At 41.6% G+C, this 24,039-nt stretch overlaps 1 protein-coding gene across 1 annotated transcript; it reads right to left on the bottom strand.

Annotated features, from left to right (window-relative positions):
• Positions 1 to 525: 525 nt before the first annotated feature.
• marchf11 (membrane-associated ring finger (C3HC4) 11) lies at positions 526 to 23,330 on the bottom strand. The gene is made up of 4 exons (XM_028594373.1): positions 22,983 to 23,330; positions 7,457 to 7,612; positions 3,706 to 3,898; positions 526 to 1,390 (listed from the first exon to the last, which is right to left on the bottom strand). The coding sequence occupies exons 1-4, from the start codon at positions 23,328 to 23,330 to the stop codon at positions 1,068 to 1,070; spliced, it is 1,020 nt and encodes a 339-aa protein (XP_028450174.1). The 3' UTR covers positions 526 to 1,067.
• Between the last annotated feature and the right edge of the window lie 709 nt (positions 23,331 to 24,039).

Genomic DNA, 24,039 nt, shown 5'->3' with positions numbered 1-24,039 from the left:
CAGTTTTCTCATGGTGGACTCCTGTAGCTTTGGGCTAAGTTTAAATTGTCACCTTACGTTGAAATGTTTTCAACTCAAGTGGACAACTCAATTTAATTTGTGCTGCCTGGAGCTAGTTAAATTGAGTTATTGTGCAATAGTACCACTACTTAAATTCACTTTGCATTGAGTCTGAACACAACGTCCATGTTGGATCGATTAAAAAAAAAATGCACCACTAGTGATAAGCATCTTAAAATTGTACAGCGGTCCAGCAATTGTTATCTGATGTGTAATGTATTTACAGCCTCACTGGGCTAGTAGCATTGCATTCAGTCATGTTGCTATATCAGTAACACTATTACAGACCTGTAATATTCTGACAATTTGGTACCAATTACAAGGACCTCCATTTAAACCCAAGTAAACCAAGGTAAAGTTTAATTCATTATTTTACTGCGTTTATGTCATGTGGCAACTTCTGTAAATACTTGTTCACATCAATATCCCAGTCATAATTACCACTGGGAAAATGATTGTTTCAGAAAGCTTCCACATATTCCACCTGTTGCCAAACAATGCAGAAGTGTCTCAAAAAGCAAACAAGCAGGGATGCCTTAAATCAGCCAAAGCTCAATGGGGAAAAAAGCCAAATGTATGGTATATAGTGCTATGTTGACCATGTACAGTATCTATTAACCTTACCATCATGAATATGTGAGGCTGTAAATGGTCACAAGTTGTAAATCTAATCATCTTTCTCATCACTACCTTCTATCCCACGATACTTGAATACTGCAGAAGGGTTTGGAAAAAGAAAGGGTAGAGGTGATTGTTGACTTTTGTTTTTTCTTCTAAGAATTAAACACAAAGGCAACGACACCCCACATGACTTAATTTAACGGTTGAGATTGTTTTGAGGACCCGCCCCAGAGCAGACAAACAATTAATTCGGAAAACATTTGGAAAAACTGCAACAAAAAAAAGTCAACAGATTGCGTAGTATTATAAACTGCCCAGAGAAGCCCATTGTTACCACCAAGGGAAAACCATCAGATGCTTTGTTCCTGCATAAATACCGCTTGGTGTTACACCGATGTCACACGAATGACGACCTCTCCTGAGTCGCTGTCCTGGCTGAGGTTGTTTCGGGGCACCAGGCCGGGGCAGAAGGGGGCCAAACAGAGGCAGGTCCATGGCTGCGGCCCCAGCTGGGTGGAGTGTAAGTGGCCATTGGGCCCAAAGGTGGCCAGAGGCAACCAAAGCGTCCTGGGGACCAATGAGGAATGGCCATTGCTCGTCTCCTCCATGTCTTTTGCTTTATCGTAGCTCTTAAGATCCCAGTGGAGGTTGACGGCTCGCCAGCGCATGAAGACGTTGTACACCGCCGCCCCCTCGTGGACAATCAAACCTGTTACAAGGAGAAAACATTAAAAGGAAATGTTGATCCTCTGATATGGTCACATTATAGGTATCATCTAAAGCAAGACTGCCCGGTTTGGGGTCCTACGGACAAAGTTAGTCCCGTGCTCCCTTTGTTTTGGCCCATCATGGCATTTGACATGCTCATGCTTATCTCCTGTTATAAGTGCTGTAAAATCCTAGCTGTAATGACTACGAAACTTACATTTTGTGCAGCTAATAAGTACTTAAGTACCTAGTTTTTTGGCAATGTAAAGCACAGTGCTGGGACACTTCCCTTTTAAATTAAATAGGTAAGTTTTATCAACGAGGAATGACAAGAATTGCAGTATTCTTCAACATCAACATTTATGTTTCCATCCAGATACATTTTGGCCCTTCATATGAAAGAATGTGGGCACCTCTGATCTAAAGGCAATTGTCAAGCTTGAGGATTTGTTCCGAATTAGGTATTGTAATTCATCTCATTTTTTCTTGAACATGCTTCATCTACTTAGCTTCTGGTTTCTTCCATTTCAGAAAACATATTTATGGATGACTTTAGAGAACTATAGAAAAGCCAATGCTCAAACTCGAAATATTCTTTCCTGTACCGTCAACTGGTAGTCAAGCAGCCTGTGACTGACGATGAAGGACTCATGAAGCAGTTGATGCCAATCAATGAATGCAAGCTGTAACTTCAGTGATCTTCCTAAACTAATGCTCCATCTGTGCTATAGATTTTGTCTTATGTAATCCACACAGAGAGAAAAAAGGTGAAATCATCTTATTTTCTATTGCACAAATAAAATCAAGGTTTGAACCGTTGGTCCAGAATTTTTTTGCTTTAGGTTCAACAGTTTTATTGACCAATGAACTCGCGCCTCCATACATCAGTGATTTTCTTTTCTTTTATATTTCAGCCAGATCATTAAGGTCCTCCACTGCTTCTCTTTTAAATGTTCCTTATGTGTCCAAAAAAAGGAACAGGGAAAGGGCATTCTGTTTTTATGCCACTAAACTCTGGAACCCATTGCCTCTGGAGTTTAGAATTGCAAGATCTCTCTATATTTTTAAAAAGAAAGACCTATCTTTTTAATCTGGCTTTTAATTTGGAGTAATGTTGGTAGCAATAGTATAAAGTGTTAATTATTGTTTTTTATTAAAAAAACAAATTAGCCCCAGTGTTTATTTTATTCTGTTGGTTTTATTTATTCCTTTTTAGCGTGTTTTAGTATTTTTTTGTCTATTTTGGTTTGGTTTTCATCGGTGTTGTTTGAATGTAGTTCTTGAAGCCCTTTGGGCTGCATGCTTGCAGGAAAGGTGCTAAATAAAGTTAGTTTAACTTGGAAATGCAAGTTCCCCTGCTGCCTTGAAAATCGAAGTTCACTCAACTTCAAGACTGCCTTTGTTTCAACTTAGAAATTAAAGTCAATGAGGTTGATGTAACTACAGTGTTCTAGTTTTGTTAAAGTTGTTCTTTTAGTTGATTTAACTTTGTATTACTTGGTTTAACTTCATACTTTAAGTTTAAACAAATAATTTATTTTCTTTAATAATGCAAGAAACCTTCCTTGCCTAGTATAACAGACATACTTTTCTACTTTATTTCAACTCACAGTTTCAAGTTAAACCAACATAACCACGTTTATAGCAGAGATACCGTGGGTGCTTGGGTGGGGCCACTCCAGGGCCCCCATGAGAAATAGCAGCCTCTCCGCTGATCTTGCGTCACCTGACATAAAATGGCCGCTAGTGAAGTGACACGCCGCAGATTAATGGCTGAAGGAAGCCTATTACAGATCAACGTCTAACACTGTGATACTCCACCTCTTCTTATCAAACATCACTTAACTCATGGTTACAAATGTAAACCAGCACAACAATTACAATTACCAGGCAACAAAACATTACATTCTAAACACACGTTTAATAAAAGGAATTCATAAAGTTACATTTGTATTTCGAACAAACTGCAAACTTTTCAGCAAATTATTAAATTTCTATAAAATTTAACACAACTCTATTTACCGCCTTGCATCATGGGAATTGGCCAGCCAATGAACCAGTTGCAGTCCTGACTGCAATTGGTTGATAACTTAACTTACATACCTTAGTTCAATCAACACATAAATTTTTTTAAATAGTCAACCCAACGAATAAATGCAAGTTTAACTTTCAAAAACTCATAAAGTTGAGTTCAAAATCCACAAGTTGTATAAGCAGCTTGCTCAGTTAAAAATAAGAAATAAGTGGACATAACTAAATGGGTCTGTAATATTTTACAGTGTTTACATTCTGCTGACAAGTCTTCCGCAGGCTCACCTAAGCAGACCAGGTCCATGAAGCCGTACATGCCGTAGCAGATCTGGAAGAGGAGGTCGCGGCGCTGCCAGATGGCCTGCGGGCTCAGCGTGGACCACAGCAGCCAGGAGATGCTGGACACCAGGAAGAGAGAGCCCAGGAATACGGCGATGATCTGCACCTTCTCCACCAGGGTGATGGTGATGGACTGCCACTGCACACAGAGAGCAACGAAACATCAGTTAGCAGGTTTACGGGGTGAGAGAAACAAACTACTACTGAAAGAGCCTGTCCTCTCTACTGCATTAAAGGACAAATCCCTCGCAAAATGAACCTATAGGGGTTAATTACACATCGATACCGACTCTACTGTTCCCTGGGATATGTTTTCATGTTAATCGAATGTGACCAGTTTTAGCGCAAACTGCTAATTAGCTTATAAAGCTAGTCGTCGGGGCACGGGTAAAGTAAAAAGAAATCTCTATTTCTACACCACTAACAAGGGTCAAAATAGCACCACACTTCACGGTAGCATAATGAGGGTCCCTACATGTAAACCGAAGCATTGAGAACTTTGTAAGTGTACGGATAGTTTATTAAAAAGATAGTTTATAAAGACAGTCAACTGTCTTTTTAATAAACTGTCTGTACACTTACAAAGTGATTATGCTACAGAGGAAGTGTGGTGCTATTTTGAGCCCTGTTAGTGGTATAGAAATAGTGATTTATTTTTACTTTACTTGTGTCTCTATGACTAGTGTTATAAGCTTATTAGCGGTTTGTGCTAAAACTGATCACAATCAATTAGCATGAAAACATATCCCAGAGAACGGTTGACTCGGTAAACGTGTTATTAACCGCTAGATTAATTTTGCGCCAGATTTGTCCTTTAAGGCCCTGACACACCAAGGCAACCGTTGGCCCTCGGTCCAAGTTGGGCTTTGGGTTTGGGTTTTATGCGGTGTGTCCCGCAGCGTTGCCACACGTCGGCCTTCGTCAGCCTGTTTTTGGCCGATTCAACATCTGATTGGCTGTTCAGCTTGAAAATGTTAGCGAAGAAAGCAAACAAACGACGGTGAGAGTGCACACAGAAGGCTCTTCTCATTTTTAATCTCATCTGATCAATCCAGTCCTAGTCTCGCTTTGCCAGACCTTCCTCCACAGCGCTGTGGAGGAAGGTCTGGCTAGATCACACAGTATTCTGGGATGGGAGAAAAACGTGCTTTGGTTTATAGCGGAGGATTGTTTTTAGAAGCCTTTGGACAGACTCAGTGGACAGAAAGTAGAGCTTTGCACAGCCTCAGCTGTGTTTGTTCAGTCTGCCAGGGACTCAAATCCCATCTGGAGCAAACAGATTTGAAAAGGCTTGAATGTTCTTTAGTTAGAAGTTATAGAAACGATCCAGAATGAGAACATTTTAAGCCTCACGAGTCTCTGTCTGTTCAGCTTTTTTAAATAAACGAGGACTGAAGGAACATAACGGCTACCGTAGTTGCAACATGCATTTGAAAAAGCGAGGTGCTTGAGAGCGCTATTCGTTTGAATGCAAAATACAATTTCACCGCTCCTACACAGTGGACCTTTAATGCCTCCATAATAATTTAGAGAGTACACTTGGAACTGTAACCTTGAATGTTTATGGCTGTGAAAAGCAGTAAAAAAAATGCCAGAGAAAATGTAATGGCTGCAGTTTGATGTCACATCGCTTGTCAGGCATTTAAACTACAAATGTGAAAAGAAGAAGAGAAGAGCACTCGCTTTGTCATTGATATCTACTGTATGAGGTCTCAGCGAACCATTTAAACCCTGCCGTCTGTGATAAGAAATCAGACAGAACAGCATTAGTCAGGCAAAAGCAGGAACGTTAATTCTCACAAATGTCTGTTTTTTCATGCATTTCAATAGTTTCTAAATAGCACTGCAGAAAAAAACATCAACCCTGTTTTTGTTTAGGTGGTACCAGATCCTTAAAGCTAGCCTCTGTGTTACTGTTCTAACTTTCCAACTCAGTTGTTGGAACACACAATAAACTCAACAAAAAAACACATCTAATTCAACCAAACGTTTGACTTTTGAGTGATATGATTAGAAGCAAAACAGCAGAATTTAATTTGCGAGAGCGTCCTTGTTAGAAACTACCTCTGGTTTCCTTGACGAGCCAACGCACTGATTTCGTTTAACCATTGCAACTATCTTCCTAAACCTTAACCAGGTAGTTTAACTCTGAATCATAAGGCCTCCTGCCCACTGATTGGTGTGGCGTCAGCGTGGCGTTTCGGTTGCGTGTCAGTTGCGTGGCGGCTGTGTGGCGTTTTCTATGTCTTTGCACACCAGAAAGTGTCTGACCTGGTGCTGCTGCTAGCCTTGTCTGTACACATGTATGTTTTTAACATGTGTAAGTTTTTTTTTTTTTTTATTCCATTTATATCTGCATTTATGTCAAAACCTAGAGACTTCCAAAACATCAAAAAGTCATTTACTAATATGTATTTGTGTCAGAATGACACATAAACATCTTTTCGTATTCCATTTTGCCTGGAAACGCTTCCAACAACTTTGAAAATACTGTTAACCTCTCTAAAATCAGGCAGGTTGAATCCCCTGAATACTGAAATTTGTAAGATGTTGATGCTCACTTAAAAAAAAAAACATTATTTCCTTTAACTCTATTTTATTTTATTTTTTTTAAAAGCTGCTTCTGTACCTATCAAAGCTTTCATTTAACACGTTTGTAATTATGAATGTTATGTAATATGTTATACAATGTTATATTAAGATATTGTAAATGTGGTTTCACTAAAGAAAAGATAAGAGTGTGTTTCCACAGGTCACACTGACTACGTTTACATGCACATGATATTCAGGTTTTTGCACTTATTCCGAAAAAAAAAAAGACGATTTTCCAACTAAGCTGTCGACACGGCTAATGAAAGTTACTATTCCCGTTTACATTTAGCCGTGCAAAATAGGATTTTTAGGAAGCAGAATTTTCCAGCAGTGGAGAATTTATTGAACTGTGTGAACACAGCGTCCCTCTTTCATTCCTTCAACCAGCTTCTTGAAAAGGTCGGCTCATATCCAAAAACCTGTTGATATCCGAGTCTTTGATGATGTTTAATAGTAGCTGTGTTTCTCCTTCTTATCGGGTCTGCAGCCTCGCAAACTGTTGGCTGGTTTGTTTGTGTACAGCAACCATAGCAACGCACAGAGCTGACTGTAAGCTGTAAAAAGCCAATAGGCCGTAAACTGCGGTAAAAACCCCGATTGATATTCCGAATGCACTGTATACATGTCCAAAGAATGCCTCTAAAACCTGAATAATACCGGAATATCCTACATGTTTTAATCGGAAAATGCTAGTTTCGGAAAAAGGCCTCATTCTGAATATCCAACTGGAATATGCTATTTATATGACCTGTATCAAATTCCGAATTTTGTCATATTCTAAATAATAGTGGAATTTTGGTGTGCATTTAAACGTACCCAATGATGTATCAGGATTGATTGAAATTTTGAGCATTTAAAAAACTTCATTTTCTGCATTCTGGGGTTGTAATCCCTCTGTAAATAATGCCTATGTCTGTATCAAATTCGGAATATTGTCATATTCTGAATAATAGTGGAATATTGGCGTGCATGTAAACGTACTGTAAACGTGTCCTGTTTCTCACTGCCATCTCCACCAAAAAGTGTAACCGAGTTTCTTACTGCGGCAACTTTAAACAGACAGGAACTGGAAAAGGAAATGGTTTTTCGTTCTGCAGTATTTTACCTGCCGAGGCGTCTTCAGGTTGATGGCGATGACGTGGAAGCGATAGCAGCAGAGCTCGCAGGTCCAGCAGCCGCGCTCACTGATCCACTTCAGCAGGCAGTGCTGGTGGGTGTAACGCACCGAGCCGTCGCACCGACACGGGTTCAACAGGTCGCCCTGGAGACCCGACAGACGGCAAAGGTCAAAATGTGAACAGAGATTAAATGGGGCCAACAAATGGTAGAATATTCTTGGGGGTTGTTGTCATATCTTGAGCTGCGAAAATGAATCAAATAGTCAATTAGTTTTCAAATATGACCATATAAGGTGCAAAACAAATGACATTCCCATCAGTCTCAGCTGAGCTTTTTTTTTTTGTGCTAATTAGAAAATTAAATCACAAATATATACCAACACAAAACTAAAGCAGACATGATGCTAAAATTGGCCGATGAGCAAAATCAATAAAGCTTCGAGGCTCTAAAAAAATTGATTTTGATACCTAAAGGAAACACGAGGAAACTATTAACGAGAGGCCAGACAGAAGAAAATACAGGAGAGGAAGTCTGCAAACTACTGCCTTCTTTGGACAAGTGTAGTGAAATGGTGGGACAAAGGTTAAACTTTGTAAAAACACTGGTCTTTTGACATGAATTAGTTACTCTGGGAAGATGAATGCTGCAAGAATTCAAACTCTGCCCTGGCTTCGACGATCAACACAGAAGAAGCTGTCTGCCCGTTTCCTCATTTGAACAGATGTGAAGAAGCTTTCCTTTCACACAAATTCAACAATGTAACATGGAGGCAGCGAAACGACGACGACTGCTATAACATTAAAGCGTAACTCTCACCAAAATGCCACCTAGGGTCTTTTTGTGAATGTACCCGAGGCAAACTTTCGTTTAAAAGCATAATTAGGACTGTAGTGGCAATCTGTCCACAAAAAATGCCATTGCAGGGAATTTGAAGCCATTTCCAACTCTTGCTGTTGCAAAAAATGAGGTCCGCCATCGCCGTATAGTTAATTCTTTATTGTAGAAATGTATTTAAAAACACATACAAAAAACTGACGTGCAAGATTAAAAACGAACAGACGAGATCTAAAAACCATCACTATCGCACAGCTGAGGTTGAAAAACTGTGTGGCTTCCCAGACTAGATTCTCCCTCTGGCTCACCTGTGATTCCCTTACTACCCTGGCTAATTAGCACATACACACAGGTGCGCAGGTGACGTAACGATCAAACCATTCACACAAACCTACCACCCACACACACACTATCCATGCACACACACTCATCCAAATTGGCTGCAACACACCGGCCCCTAATTGTTATTGTATAATAACACAACAATTCACAAAATTAATAATGGAGCCAATGACAAATCAATCAATAATGTTCATAGTACAAGTGTGCATTTTCAGTCAATAATGTCCATAAATATCCATGGAATAAGTAATTACAAAAGTCTTAATCAGCCTCCAACAGAAGACAGATCTTTGTAATCGGTCTCTCAAGTATGTTGCATTTGGTCAGAACTTTGACAGACCGTACCAGTCCCTGCTTGTCTGGAAAGGTCTGCAACACCTTTCCTAACAGCCAGGATCCACGAGGGGCAGTAGAGTCCGCCACAAGAACAATGTCCCCTGCAACAAAGCTCCTCTTATCCTTTGACCACCGCTGGCGTTCCTGTAGCAGTGGTATGTACTCCCGAACCCATCTGTGCCAGAAAAGATCAGCAAGATACTGAACTTGCCTCCATCGCCGTCTGGTGTACAGATCACTTGTGTCAAAAAGTCCTGGTGGTAGCGCAGGTTTGCCTTTTAACAAAATAATGTGATTGGGAGTCAGGGTTCCAAGTCATTGGGATCATCTGAAGTTTTTGTGAGTGGACGGTCATTAAGGATAGCTTCCACCTCACACAGAAGAGTTTGCAGTCCTTCGTCGTCTGTAGTTTGCTGATGAAGTACTGAATTCAGCACCTTCCTGACCATACGAATGATTCTCTCCCATACTCCTCCGTGATGTGAAGCACTAGGGGTGTTGAAGCTCCATTTTATTCCAGATTGAAGTAATGTGTTTTGAATTTGCTTGTGGTTCAGAGCAGATAGAGCTTGTCTCAGTTCGCGTTCTGCTCCAACAAAGTTGGTTCCGTTATCAGACCTGATGTGTGACACTTGGCCTCGTCTTGAAATGAATCGGCGCAGTGCATGGATGCAAGAACTGGTGTCCAATGAGTATGCCACTTCCAAGTGCACTGCCCTGCTGGCCATACAAGTAAAGATAACTCCATATCTTTTGATGCGGCTACGGCCTGCCTTCACCTCAAAAGGACCAAAATAATCGACACCCACATTTGTAAAAGGTGGGAGATCTGGTTGAGTCTTTCCTTTGGTAAATCTGCCATCTTTTGTTCACCCAGCTTTCCCCTATAGCGTCTGCAAATAACACAGGAAGAGAGGATCTTTCTGGCTGCAGAATTAGCACTGGTGATCCAATACTGTTGGCGAAGTCTGGAAAGCAGATGATTTCTTCCACAATGTCCCAGTTGCTCATGAATGTGGCGCAAAATGAGAGTTGAGATGTGCTGATTTTTAGCAAGAATGACTGGATGTTTCATGCCATCAGGCATTGCCGCTTTACTGAGTCGTCCTCCCACTCTCAAGAGCCCATTTTCCAGCACTGGGTCAAGTTTGTAAATCGGACTACTTTTCTTAACTCCAGATGTTCCACTTTTCAATGCAGTTATTTCATCACTGAACTTTTCCATTTGGCAGTACTGAATAATGGCACTTTCAGCTGTGTTAATATCTTCCAATGCCAAAGTCTGACCACCCAATGTGGCTTTGAAGCTTTGCATTTCCTTTTCCACTTTGTTCTTCTGTTCAATTATGTTAAGTCCATTACCTGACACACACGCTTGTATTTCCTGTCTTTTTTTGAGACAACAACTGCAACACCTTTCTCCACTGATGAAACCAAGCAACTGAGGTCTTCAACCTTTTCCATGACGAGAAGTTGGTAATCAGCTGTGTTGTTGCATTCTGTGACTCTTTGATAATTATAGTATTCACAATAGCATGTCCTTTGACCTCAGGGTCATCACAGCTGAAAGAAGCAGGCTCCACAATATTAATAGGCCATTCACTTTCATTCTTGAAAAGGAAATCTGGGCCGTGGATCCATCTGCAACATGTAAGGAGTTCCTCAGCTTTCAAACCACGAGAGGCCTCGTCTGCTGGATTCTGTTTTGTGTCAACATACCTCCATTGGGAGACAACAGTGGCTTCTCTGATAATGGAGATCCTATTTGACACAAAGGTGTGAAAGCGTTTTGTTTCATTCCTGATGTACTTTAGCACAGTTGTGCTGTCCGTCCAGAAGATTGAACTTTCCAGCTCTAGTTGCAACTCTGCTTTCAACATTCTGTCAACTCTAACAGCAAGCACAGCAGCCGTTAATTCCATCCTTGGGATTGTCACTTTCTTTACTGGAGCAACTCGTGCCTTCCCTAAAATGAAGGCTAAGTGAATCTTGTCCCAGTGGTTTTTTAGCCTCAGATATGAAACTGTGCCGTAACCATCCTCACTAGCATCAGAGAAGTGATGTAGTTGGACACTTATGAGTTTTCCGAAATCTTTTGGTTTGATGCATCTTGACACGCTGAATACGCTAAGCCCTTTTAGGTCTTCTAGCCACCTGACCCACTGCAGCTGGTAGTGTGGAGGAATAAGGTCATCCCAACTGTAGCTCAACCTACAGAGGTTTTGCAGCATCAACTTGGCAGGTAAGGTAAAAGGTGCCAGAAATCCAATGGGATCGTATACTGAGCTCACAACAGACAAGATGCCTCTTCTTGTAAATGGTCTTTCTTGGACTGCCATCTTGAATCTGAAAGTGTCGGTTTCTGCACACCATTGCAGTCCCAATATTCTCTCCACAGGGAGATTGTCCCTGTCGAAATCCAGTCCTTTCATTTCTTTGGCTCTTTTCTCTGCATCAATGGATTCCAACACTGATCGACTGTTGCTGACCCATTTTAACAACTGAAACCCTCCCAACTGGCATACAGCTGTCAAGTTTCCCACCAATGCCATGGCTTCTGCCTCTGAAGGCATGGATTTCAAGCAGTCATCTACATAAAAGTTCTGCTTGATGGTGTTGATCACATGTGCTGGAAATTCTTCTCGGTTGTCATCAGCAGTCTTTCTTAAGGCAAAACTGGCACAGCTAGGCGATGATATAGCACCAAACAAATGAACAGTCATTCTGTATTCAGTGAGATGTTGTGTCAGTTCACCATTTGGCCACCAGAGGAAACGAAGAAAATCTGTATCCTGTTCTGCCACTTTGACTTGGTGATACATTGCCTGTATATCCGCCATCACTGCTATACTTTCTTGACGAAACCTTATGAGAACTCCAAGCAAAGAATTTGTCAAGTCAGGTCCCTGGAGTAGTTGACTGTTGAGGGAAATCCTTTGAAACTTGCAGCGCAGTCAAACACCACTCTCAAGGTTCCCTTTTTAGGATGGTGCACGCCATGGTGCGGGATGTACCAGACTTTTCCTTCTTTTCCTTCCAATTGGTGTTCTGGCACTCTCTCTGCATAGCCCTTGTCTATGACGTCACCAAGGAAATGAACATATTCCTCCTTAAATGTTGCATTTTTCTCGAATTTCCTTTTCAGGCAAAGGACTCTTTGCTCAGCAACGTGACGGTTATTAGGCATGACAACATTATCCTCTCTGAAAGGTAATCTCAAGCAGTAATGTCCATTGTTAAGTTCAGCTGAACTGTTCATGATTGCCATAAAATAAAGATCTTCTCTGGACATTTCTGGCTTGTCATCTGATGATTTTTCATTGAAGTCATGGTTATATTGCTTCACCAGCAGTTCCTCTATGTGAGCAATGGTTATTCTGTTAGCTACGATAGTGGGGCAGCTGATCTCAGTCTCATTGCCTCCTCTCACTGGTCCATTGATAACCCAGCCGAGTATGGTTCTAACAGCATAAGGTCCTTCATTGTTGCTGTGTACCACTTGCCATGGTTCCATTACCTTTGGCACATTGGTCCCAATTAACAGCTCCACATCAGCATCAATTACAGGAATTTCCACAGAGCTTAAGTGTGGCCAAGCACTTAACTCTTCCTGTCGTGGAATGTTGTCCCGAGTCACAGGCATCTTACACTGAGTGTAGACTTCTGGCAATTCAAAGTAGGTGTTACCATTAAGTGCAGCTATCTCCAGTCCTGAGATAACATGACTGTCAACAAACTTTTCTTGATTCATAGTCCTTAACAGGATTTTGGCACTCCTTCCTCTGACCTTTAGCTCCCTCATGAGTCGCTCAGAGCAGAAAGTGGCAGTGCTGCCAGGATCTAAAAATGCATATGTGGTTAGCATTTCGCTGCCTTTCTTAGCCTTAATCTGTACAGGCACAATTGCCAAGACGCTGTCCTGTGCTCCGGCCCCTATATGGCCACATGTCTTGGGAGAAACTGCATGACTGTTTCCTGATATTTCCTGCTGCGTGTCCTCTGAATTGATTTTCTCTCTTGAATGGATGTGAAGGATGGTAGGATGTTTTAAATTACACACTTTGCAAGACAGACGCCTATGACAGTCCTTGCTCATGTGTCCAACAGATAAACATCCAAAACAAACACCTTTCTCCTTTAAGAAGTTCATTTTTTCACTGTGTAACTTCTTCTCCATTTTGGGACACGACTCCAATTTGTGACCCTCTTCACACAGCAGACAAAACACCCTTGTTGGTTTATCAGGTAAGTTTCTCTCATTTTGCATTTGAGTCACAGGTTGAGCATTGACCGCTGCCACAGAAGTAGCAAAACTGCTTCCTTTTCCTTTAAAGCATCCTTGTGAGACTTTATTTCTCTCTTTATACTGAGGTGTTGAGGTGAATGTGTCCTGGATGTTTCCAAAGAGTGGACTGGAAGCAATGGACACTTGCCTTTCAATTAAGTTGACAATATCACTGAAACCTGCTTGGCGACTGTGCTTCTCCTGCAGCTCATAAGCAGTGTTTCTCCATTTTTCTCTCAATTTATATGGTAGCTTCAAGACAATAGCACGCATGTTGGATGGCATATTCATCTCTGCCATATAGCTGATGTCCTCCATAGCATTACAGCAGACACGTAAAAACAAAGCAAAAGCTTGCAAAGCTTCAATATCTTCTGATTTTACTGATGGCCATCCAAAAGCTTTCTCCATGTAGGCAGTGGCTATTTTTGTTCATTTCCAAAGCGTTCTTTTTAAAAGGGTCCTTGCTCTTTGATATCCTCTGTCTGGTGGCATGTGTTGACAGCTCTTAACCAGCTCCCTTGGTTGTCCTTTGGTATACTGCTCCAAAAAGTATAAACAGTCTATGCTGCTAGCAGCCTTTCCTTCCACTCCATGCTCAAATGCTCTGATAAATGTGCTATACTCAAGAGGATCTCCATCAAAACTTGGTATATCTCTTGGAGGTAATGATAATGAAGAATGTTGTTGCACTAGCAGAGCAGTTATTTCATTTTGTCGTTGCATGATGGAAAGAAGATTGCCTTGGTCAACATTAGTTTGCATCAGGTCAACACGTTGAATGGGTTCCTTTGTGTCATGTATTGCATGAGATGTTTCCTGAAATATTTGAGGAATGCTTGGTTGGGGATTCAGAGCATAAACTTTTGGTCCAACATGCTTTGAAAATGTCTCCTGGTGTCGTGCTCCCATTGATATGGCAGTTTTGTTGCCTCCTATTGGTGGAATATTCAACTGATGATTGGAATAGTTAGGCTGTGCCTCCATTAGCACTGTCGCATTACTGCCTCCTGTTGGTGGATGATTGAATTGATGATTGGAATATGTAGGCTGTGCCTCCATTAGCACTGCCACATTACTGCCTCCTGTTGGTGGGTGATTGAATTGATGCTTTGAACTTTGTGGAACAAATTCCATAGCAGAGAGTCTGAAAGAAGATTTACGTTTAGAACTTCTCAGATAAGAATTCATTCCATCTGAATGAGCTCTTGAGCTCTGCACATCAGATGCTCTGTACACATTAACCTTTGCAGTTTGAACAGCAATTTGACTTTGCAATTCCAGCAATTCCTTTTTCTGTCGGATTTGCTCCTCCTGAGCGTCCAGCTCATGTCTTTCTTTAAGGGCAGCTGCCTTTGCAAGGAGAGCAGCCCTTTCCGCCTCCGCTTTTAGGCATGCAGAGGAAATTGAAGACCTTGAAGACCTTTGACTGTAACGCCAGTTGATAAGCCTGTTTTACCACCAACATTAGAAATGCTGTCCCCTGGACCAATGTCATCAGTGACCACAGCTGTGGCAGGTGCAGTTTTGAGCACAGTTTTGTTTAGTGCAGCATCATCGTCATCATCATCATCATCATCATCATCATTGTCCCTTTTGTCAAGCAACCACATGTCCATGTTTTGTATTATTGCTTTATTGCTGTGCATTTGTGCTTCAACCCATTCATTTTGTTTTGACATTTCATCCTCAGGTAGCTTTTGTTTCAATGATTCATGAAACTGTTCAATTTCCACACAAAGTTTCAAACACATTTCATACTTTGTTTGTACCTCAGACACATTTCCCTTTGAAAGCATCAGTTGCTTAACTTCCTTTGTTAATTTGTGTAGTTTCTTTATCCTGGAATTCCTTTCCTTTTGATTTGATATTATTTTTAATTCCAATGCTTTGGCCGTTAGTTTGACCGATCTTTTACCACGTTCATTTTCCGTTTCACTTTGACTGACAGCTGCAGACACATCACTCATTTTGATATTGATTTAGAAGAACTGCTGAAGACTTTATTAAGAATTGTAGCAGGATGTACCTGTATCCCTTTGTGAGAAGGCCAATCTCTTCCACACAGCGTAACAATTCTTGTTTTGTCCTACCGTGATTCTTCTGCAAAGCTTTTGCGCAGGCTGTATCTGTGTCCAAATGAGTGGATTCAGCTGGCACGCAATGAATGAAGCGCGGTGTGTCCTTCCACCTGCAGATCCAATAGTTCCGTCCTTTGAAGCTAAGTTTTTCAACATAATGTAGTGGCAATCTGTCCACAAAAAATGCCACTGCAGGGAATTTGAAGCCATTTCCAACTCTTGCTGTTGCAAAAAATGAGGTCCGCCATCGCCGTATAGTTAATTCTTTATTGTAGAAATGTATTTAAAAACACATACAAAAAACTGACGTGCAAGATTAAAAACGAACAGACGAGATCTAAAAACCATCACTATCGCACAGCTGAGGTTGAAAAACTGTGTGGCTTCCCAGACTAGATTCTCCCTCTGGCTCACCTGTGATTCCCTTACTACCCTGGCTAATTAGCACATACACACAGGTGCGCAGGTGACGTAACGATCAAACCATTCACACAAACCTACCACCCACACACACACTATCCATGCACACACACTCATCCAAATTGGCTGCAACAAGGACGGAAACGCCACTTTTAAGATTGACTGTATTTTCGTTTTCGGTCAAATGGCCTTTTGAATGGGAGAACTAGTGGCACTACTATGATCGCATCAAAATCAACATTTTTAAAACACTAGAAGGCTTGACACAACATGAGACTTTACTCCAAGTATCACCAGGGGCTCTACACATGAACTCCGCATTGAGAACATTGTTTGTGTACCCAGAGTTTACTAAAAAGAGAGGTTTTGAACAACTCACTTTAGTTGTTGGTTTTTCCTCTCGCCGCCATCTTGCCAGTCAAAACGAGTCGATCTCCGAATGCGAATGAACGGACTCCATAGGAGGAAATGTCATTCTTATATGAGGCTCCTTTTCAACTAGAAGGGTAATATTGTTTTTCACTAACGACAAAACAACGAATTATCCGTGCATTTATATGGAACTAAGCTTTAGGAGCTTTCGTCTCTACTCTCCTCCCTGTTACGTTGCATTTGGAAATCGGCTATTTTTGACGGTGCCATTGGAAAAACCAACAACTAAAGTGAGTTGTTCAAAACCTCTCTTTTTAGTAAACTCTGGGTACACAAACAATGTTCTCAATGCGGAGTTCATGTGGAGAGCCCCTGGTGATACTTGGAGCAAAGTCTCATGTTGTGTCGAGCCTTCTTAATGTTTTAAAAATAGTGGTTTTGATGCGATCATAGTAGTGCCCCTAGCACTCCCATTCAAAAGGCCATTTGACCAAAAAACGAAAATATGGTAAATCTTAAAAGTGGCGTTTCCATCCTAATTATGCTTTTAAACGAAAGTTGGACTCTGGTACATTCACAAAAAGACCCTAGGTTGCATTTTGGCGAGAGTTACGCTTTAAGTAGCTACTTAACATTCATATCTTGTCCGGTGTTTCTATCATCAGTGACAGAACCTTTAAGAAACAGAAAGAAACTGCTTTTGGGTCGATATTAGAACCGTCTCCGCAATATTAATCTTGCGTCCATTTTCAAGGTCTATGTGTCAACTTTCCCATCATCTTGAAATCCTTGTTCTCAGGGCTCAGTTTGGCCTTTTCTTCCAGTGAGTCATGCATCAAAGAAAATACACGACTTGTTCACCAGAGGGCTTTACCAGCATTGCTCCGATCAATGATCATTTCTCAAAGCTACAGCACGTGGCGGATATTAACGGCATGGATACAGCATGGCATTAATCATCACAGCCATGCCTATTTTTCCGGTGTTTCTTTTTCTTTTTTTTTTATTCCTCCTCGAGGCATTCCTCGAGCAGCCATTGCTGTAGCTCTGACCTGCCGGCTGGGCTGCGAGTGGCATATTAATAGTATATTAAGGTCAGTGGTCAGGCAGCTCGTTTTTCATCTTGTCATATTAACCTTGTGGGTTTAAAAGGACCTCGGAGGCTTTCGCTTGGATTAACTGTAGCGAGTCAGCTATGTACTGAAGACGTGATAAAAACCAACATCAAGGAGGATTTGAATACGTTTCTGAAACCTCTGAGGGGACACTCGATGCAAATATTCCACTTATTTTAGTGTTATAAAGGCCAATGGAGTCTGAAGTGTACTAGAAAGTCAACCAGGCTGAACTGAAGAGCAGTGGTGGAAAGTGACTAAATACATTTACTCAAGTACTGTACTTAAGTCCAAATGCTGAGGTACTTGTACTTTACTTGAGTGTTTTCTTTTCATGCCACTTTCTACTTCTACTCCGCTACATTTCAGAGAGAAATATTGTACTTTTTACTCCACCACATTCATCTGACAGCTTTAGTTACTAGTTACTTTACACATTTAGATTCCTGCACGCAAAAATAATCTGTTTTTATTCTAAAGTAAACTGGCCTACAAGTCCAGCTGAAATGATTAGACCATTAAACACACAACTGGTTGGAATGTTTCCAGTTTCTACAATGGGAGGATTTTCTTTACTTTTAATACTGTAACTACATTTTCCTGATGATACTTACAGACTTTTGCTTAAGTAACATTTTCAATGCAGGACTTTTACTTGTAACAGAGTATTTTTACATTGTGGTATTAGTACTTTTACTAAAGTAAAGGATCTGAATACTTTTGCCACTGCTGCTGAAGAATGGTAATAGAACTATGGTATATCCACGTACTATACAGTCACAAAAAATCTCATAAATGAAGGAGAAGATGGTCATCATCGGACACGATGGATAACCATATGCATCAAGAGACAGGAAACACAGGGGGAAAGAGAGAGAGAGGGGATGCCATCACATCTAGACTATTGCCCAATGATATGGTCAGGTGCTGCAAAGAAGGATCTAGGGAAACTGCAGCTGGCTCAGAACAGAGCAGCTTGTCTCGTCTTGCCCTTCAATGTCCACTTAGGTCTAATGTAAACAACATGCATGTCAATCTCTCCTGGTTGAAAGTTGAGGAGAGACTATCAGCATCACTCCTGGCTTTTGTTAGAAACATGAATTAATTGAAAATTCCTAATTGTTTGTATAGTCAACTTACATGTAGCTCTAACACACATAAATAACCCACCAGACATGCTCTTTTCAAAGTTCCTAGACCCTGAACACAATCAATGCTATGTACGGTGGTGGTGGCGCAGTGGATATGGCACATGCCTTTGGTGTGGGAGACCTGGGTTCGATACCAGTGTGTCCCTGAGCAAGGCACTTGCTACGCCTAGTTGCTCTAGGCGTGCGACCTCTGACATATGAAGCAATTGTAAGTCGCTTTGGATAAAAAGCATCAGCTAAATGACATGTGTTGTATGGTTGCATGGAACTCACTTCTGGCTGAGAATACTAAAGTGCACAATAAATCAAGTAAACATCTAAGGGTAATAACCATATTTTGTAACTACTTTTGTACTTTTTATGTATAGGAATATTTATATGTATACAAAGATGTAAGATTTAAATGTTCTATATTCAGTGCTTATGTATTTAGTGTAATATTTATAAGAGTATATGAAGAGGAATATGTATAGTTATATTTGTAAGAAAGAATAATGCTAGTTATCCTGCTCTTATTTTTATATCTTGTGTCTGTTTTGTTTGAAAACATCTTATCTATTGTAATGTTTTATGTTTTGTGTGGACCCCAGGAAGAGTAGCTGATGTTCTGCATCAGCTAATGGGGATCCTGATAAAATCAACTCAAACATGCACCAAAGGTTCTCGGCCAGGAATCAAAACCGGTAGTGTTGCAGTGACATGGTATACATCCTTAACCTCCTCAGCCGACGACAGTCAACGAGGCAAATACCGGCTGATACCGATGTTCTGAATTCTTTTCGTTCTCTGCTACTTCCGAATGACCCCAACGCTGATATACTGTCAAGTTCAACTTTGATCGAAATTCTAATCAGCCATCCACTGATGCTGATTTGGCCTTTTCCCTTTCTTGCTCTTATCAGCTCAGATGTGACTATTTTAAAGTGTCACATTTCTGTTTGGCAATCTTCTTGATAATTGGCGAGCTGGCCCGGCCTGCGGCCTTGCATCAAAATCAAATATCAGTCTGGACCCGGAGGCAGAGCTATTAGATTAGCTCTGCTAATAGCTATAGCCCACGTTCAAAAGACAGGATATTCACTTAGGCATTTACTGCCCTGACTCTTCTCTTCCCCTTTAGCTCTGGCGTGGATGAATGGTCCCTCACCGAGGCTCGATGTCACGAGCCAAATAGGCCTGCAGAGTGTCAGATTTCAGAGACAGGCGGACACAGTGTCCATTTGTCCCTGAAAGGTCCACATCTGTCCATCCACCTCCAGGAAGACACGCAGACAGACTGATGGATCACTTGGGAATGCTATAGATTGAGTCTTTGTCATCCACCTCGGATGTGAAGCGGCTTGTTTCATTGTGTATTGATTGTATAACTGGAAAGATCTGAACTTAAATGGACTCTACACAGGAATTTAAAACAAATACTATGTGTTTTATAGGCTGCACCTCCTAGTCAAGTAGTCGACTAATCAGTCGTTTGTTCTAAGTCGACTAAGATGTCTTTAGTCATTAATGCTTTATTTTTCATGCAGAATGACTTATTTTCAAGAAACTCATGAGCAGATAACTATCCAATCTGTCATATATCTGATGTCTGGGACTTGAAGACCTTATATCGTCACTGTCAGGTGAAAACCATGTACGTCCAAAACTGTTGCTTAAAATATTATATTCAGCTGTGTACCTTGGAAAAAGTCCGATGAAATCACCTCGCCGCTGTTTAAATATTTGCGAAACCCACAGACAGACATAACGGGTGACAGCACAAGAAATTTAAATGACAAAATATGGAGATACAAGGTTTCTGACTGACACACAGCGACAATATGTAACAACTTCAACAAAGTCAAACATCTATGATAGTACAGACAAGTTTCTTTTGAACAATACAGCACTTTGAACTGCTGCAGTGACTTCAGCACCATGGACAGCTACAATGAGGAATAGCATCATTTGACTGTTTAACAGCTGAGTTTCTGGTGATGAAAAGTGACTAAATACATTTCTTCTACTCTGCTACATTTCAGGGAGAAATAGTTCAGTGCATTATTTTTTTAGCACAACCAGTTGTAATCTTTACACATATTGATTTTTACCCGATTCACAATGCATCGTTACATCCCTAGAGATTTTACAAACAAAACATATGATCATCTTCTGACATCAGATATTTTTCAATTACTCAACAGTTAGAATTTAGACTTGTTAGAATTATAGTTCTGTCTTTGTGAACCAGCCATTTGTATGTAATGTCATTTGTATTTTAGTAGCTGTACACATTTAAAATGCCAATCTATTTCCTAAAGAAACTGGTGAGAAACCTATGAGATAAAAAAAATATTTAATGTTGACCTCAGACTGATGTAAACCCTGACCCTGACGATGTGAGCTGTCCTTGGTGCTGAAATGTGACTTTTCTGGACAGTTACACAACTGTGATTGTCTTTTAAACTACTTTCAAAGTCAATTCATCCTTTTCTTCCATGAGCAACTTTGCTGCAGTACACGTTGTTATTGTATACTCTTAGTCAGTGGTTCCAAAAGTGAGGTTTAAGGACCTCCCAGGGAGTCTCCAAGTGGTCATCAAGCATAATGAGGAATACTTTCATTACAGATAACTAACTACTGACTTTATATTTACAAAACATTAACTGCAATTAGTAATTTCTGTGAGAAGGTTCTATGGTCACAGAGGAAGCATAATGTGGCTACGAGTCACACTCCCTCTGGCTCGCTGTGGTTTCAGATTTTAAAGCACTGGTGAGCCATTATGTTTGGAAATGGTTACAGGTGCTTTTAGTCTTTTCTGACATTATTACTGCATGTTCCTGTTGTAGCGTGTCAAGAAAGGATTGACTTTAAGTGTTTAATTTGTGCAGAAATGGTTAGCACTGTGGCCTCACAGCAAGAAGGTTCAAATCCAGGTTGGGCCTTTCTGTGTGGAGTTTGTATGTTCTCCCCATGTTTGTGTGGGTTTTCTCCGGCTGCTCCGGTTTCCCCCACCATCAAAAAACACGTACTAGCTTCTCCAGTCAGTCAGTGCCCTTGATCAAAGAACTGGCTCAGATGGAGTTGGTTCCCCAGCGCTGTAAATGGCTGCCCACTGCTCCCTTGGGGGATGGGTTAAATGCAGAGAATTAATTTCACTACATGGATGTGTATGTGACAATAAAGTACCTTTATACTATGACTTTTATACTAATATACTGTTGGCGTAATTGAAAAATGTTTGATGTTGTCAGAAGATGATCATATGTTTTGTTTGTAAAATCTCTAGGGATGTAACGATGCATTGTCAATCGGGTAAAAATCGATATATGTGTGCATAGATTACAACTGGTTGTGATAAAAAAATAACGCACTGACCTCTCGGTAGAGTTGACACTATTTCTCCCTGAAATGTAGCAGAGTGGAAGAAATGTATTTAGTCACTTTTCATCACCAGCAACTCAGCTGTTAAACAGTCAAATGATGCTATTCCTCATTGTAGCTGTCCATGGTGCTGAAGTCACTGCAGCAGTTCAAAGTGCTGTATTGTTCCAAAGAAACATGTCTGTACTATCATAGATGGTTGATTTTGTTGAAGTTGTTACATATTGTTGCTGTCAGTCAGTCAGAAACCTTGTATCTCCATATTTTGTTATTTAAATTTCTTGTGTTATCGCCCATTACGTCTGTCTGTGGGTTTCGCAAATATCTAAACAGCGACAAGGCGATTTCATCTGACTTTGTGAAAGGCAAATAGCTCAATAGAATATTTTCAAAATATTGTTGTTCATTTCCTGAAAAGCAACAGTTTTGGACATACAAAATGTTCACCTGACAGTGATGATATAAGGTCTTTAAGCCCCAGGTGGTTTCAGTTAAGCTGGCTGATCGGGTCTGTGTGGGTGTGTGTATGGACTGATTGATTGACATCTTCCTAAGTCTTCTGTTAGCTCTGTTGCACTTGATAGAACAGGACAAATGACAGCTGTTTTTGTGACCTAATACATTTCCATTTAAGCCCTGGCACACCTACAACCTGAGCAGAGGTCTTTAGGGGCAGTGGTGACGTAAAGGTTAAAGAAGCGAGCGGGAGGTCGCCGGTTTAATCCCCAGACCGACCGGATAAAATCAGGGTGGGGAAAGCGCTTGTCCCTCCCTCATTACCACCACTGAGGTGCCCTTGAGCAAGGCCCTTAACCCCAACCGCTCCAGTGGAGCTGCTCAGTGGCCAGCATATCAGACTGGGGTTGTACTGGGCAGCTTCCAGGTTTGAATGTGTAACTGTGTGTGTGTGACAGGTCGTCGCAAATGAGAATTTGTTCTCAATCGAATTACCTGGATAAATAAAGGTTAAATGAAAAAAAAAAGGTCTTTTCACATGTTGCAGCAGTCAACCAATCAAAGTGCAGGTCTGTGATGATCTCTGTGCCCTCGACATCATTCAATTTAAATCAACTTTCCCCCATTCACACATACAAAAAAAAAAACAGGAGTTTAAACCGAATAAGGCAAATATATATACAGATATTTGATGACAGAAATGTGACATATAACCGACCTGTTTCACATACATGTCAGTAGTATTTACATTTACCTGCTCTGCGCCTTGGAAGCAGATCCGGCAGCTGGGAGTAGGGATGCAGGTTTCGCTGCTGCAGTTTGAATGCATCGCCTGCTCCTTGCACGATGTTCCCCCGACCGCCCCTTCCTCACTGGAAAAAGTCCCCCCGTTGCTCCCCTCACCTGCTTCCCTGCAGCCCCGGCCCTCCAGGCAGCCCTCTCCGTCCTCTCCCTGCCCTGCTGCCTCGTCCTCATCCTCGGGGTGACGACGTCCTTGGCAGCCCAGCGGCTCGCCTTCATCCCAGGTGTGGCGGTGGGTGATGCCGGTGCATCCCCTCGCCTCCCCGCAAGCTGCACCCGCCTCTCCCTCCTCTGTGTTCATAATACAATGAAAAGTCGAGAAAAAATTGCATAGATGCCACCCGACAGCTTTACACCGTTATCCAGCAACCGCTGCGACGCAGGGGTGTGAAGCGATGCAGCCTTTAGGCTCAAAGATCACGGCGCTGTCGGCGAATATGCCTCCGCTCCTTCGTGGATACCGAGCCAAGACGTGCTCCCCTCCTGTAGCCGAACCTATGGTGTGGCACCCTGGCAGAGATAAGCGGCCGGATCCCCTCTGTGCAGCGGCCCGTTGCTCGGCTGGAACCGCCTCATGCGCTCCGGAGACCCGGGGAGCATTTCCAAGCAGCCTCCACGCATCGCAACAGGACTCAGCCGTCCTGAAGCGCCGGATTCCCCACCCTCCTCCTCTTCCTCCTCCGCCTCTTTGCTCCCAACCGAGGAAGCTCACAGCTACACAGCAGCGGCTGTGGCGTGAGGATCACCGTGCTCCAAACGGGACAACCCGGGTTGAAATCCCTCTCTGATGTAGCCGGGTACTGCTCACCCTGCTGATGGGCTCTTGAGCAAGAATCATCACCTGTAAGTTCAATGATTCTCTGAGTCGTGCACTCTCAGGAAGCAGAAAAGCTCATTTCCCCGGGGAGATGAGCAATCAATCACATTATTATCCCATTAATATGAAGGAGATAACTTTTCCAGACCCGTGCGCCATTGGCGATTTTAGACCCTTTTTAGGGAGGCTCAAC

Source organism: Perca flavescens, chromosome 12, assembly GCF_004354835.1.
Source record: "Perca flavescens isolate YP-PL-M2 chromosome 12, PFLA_1.0, whole genome shotgun sequence".
Taxonomy (NCBI): domain Eukaryota; kingdom Metazoa; phylum Chordata; class Actinopteri; order Perciformes; family Percidae; genus Perca; species Perca flavescens.
The sequence above is the reverse complement of the archived record's forward strand: the minus strand, read 5'-3'. Positions and strand labels throughout refer to the sequence as shown.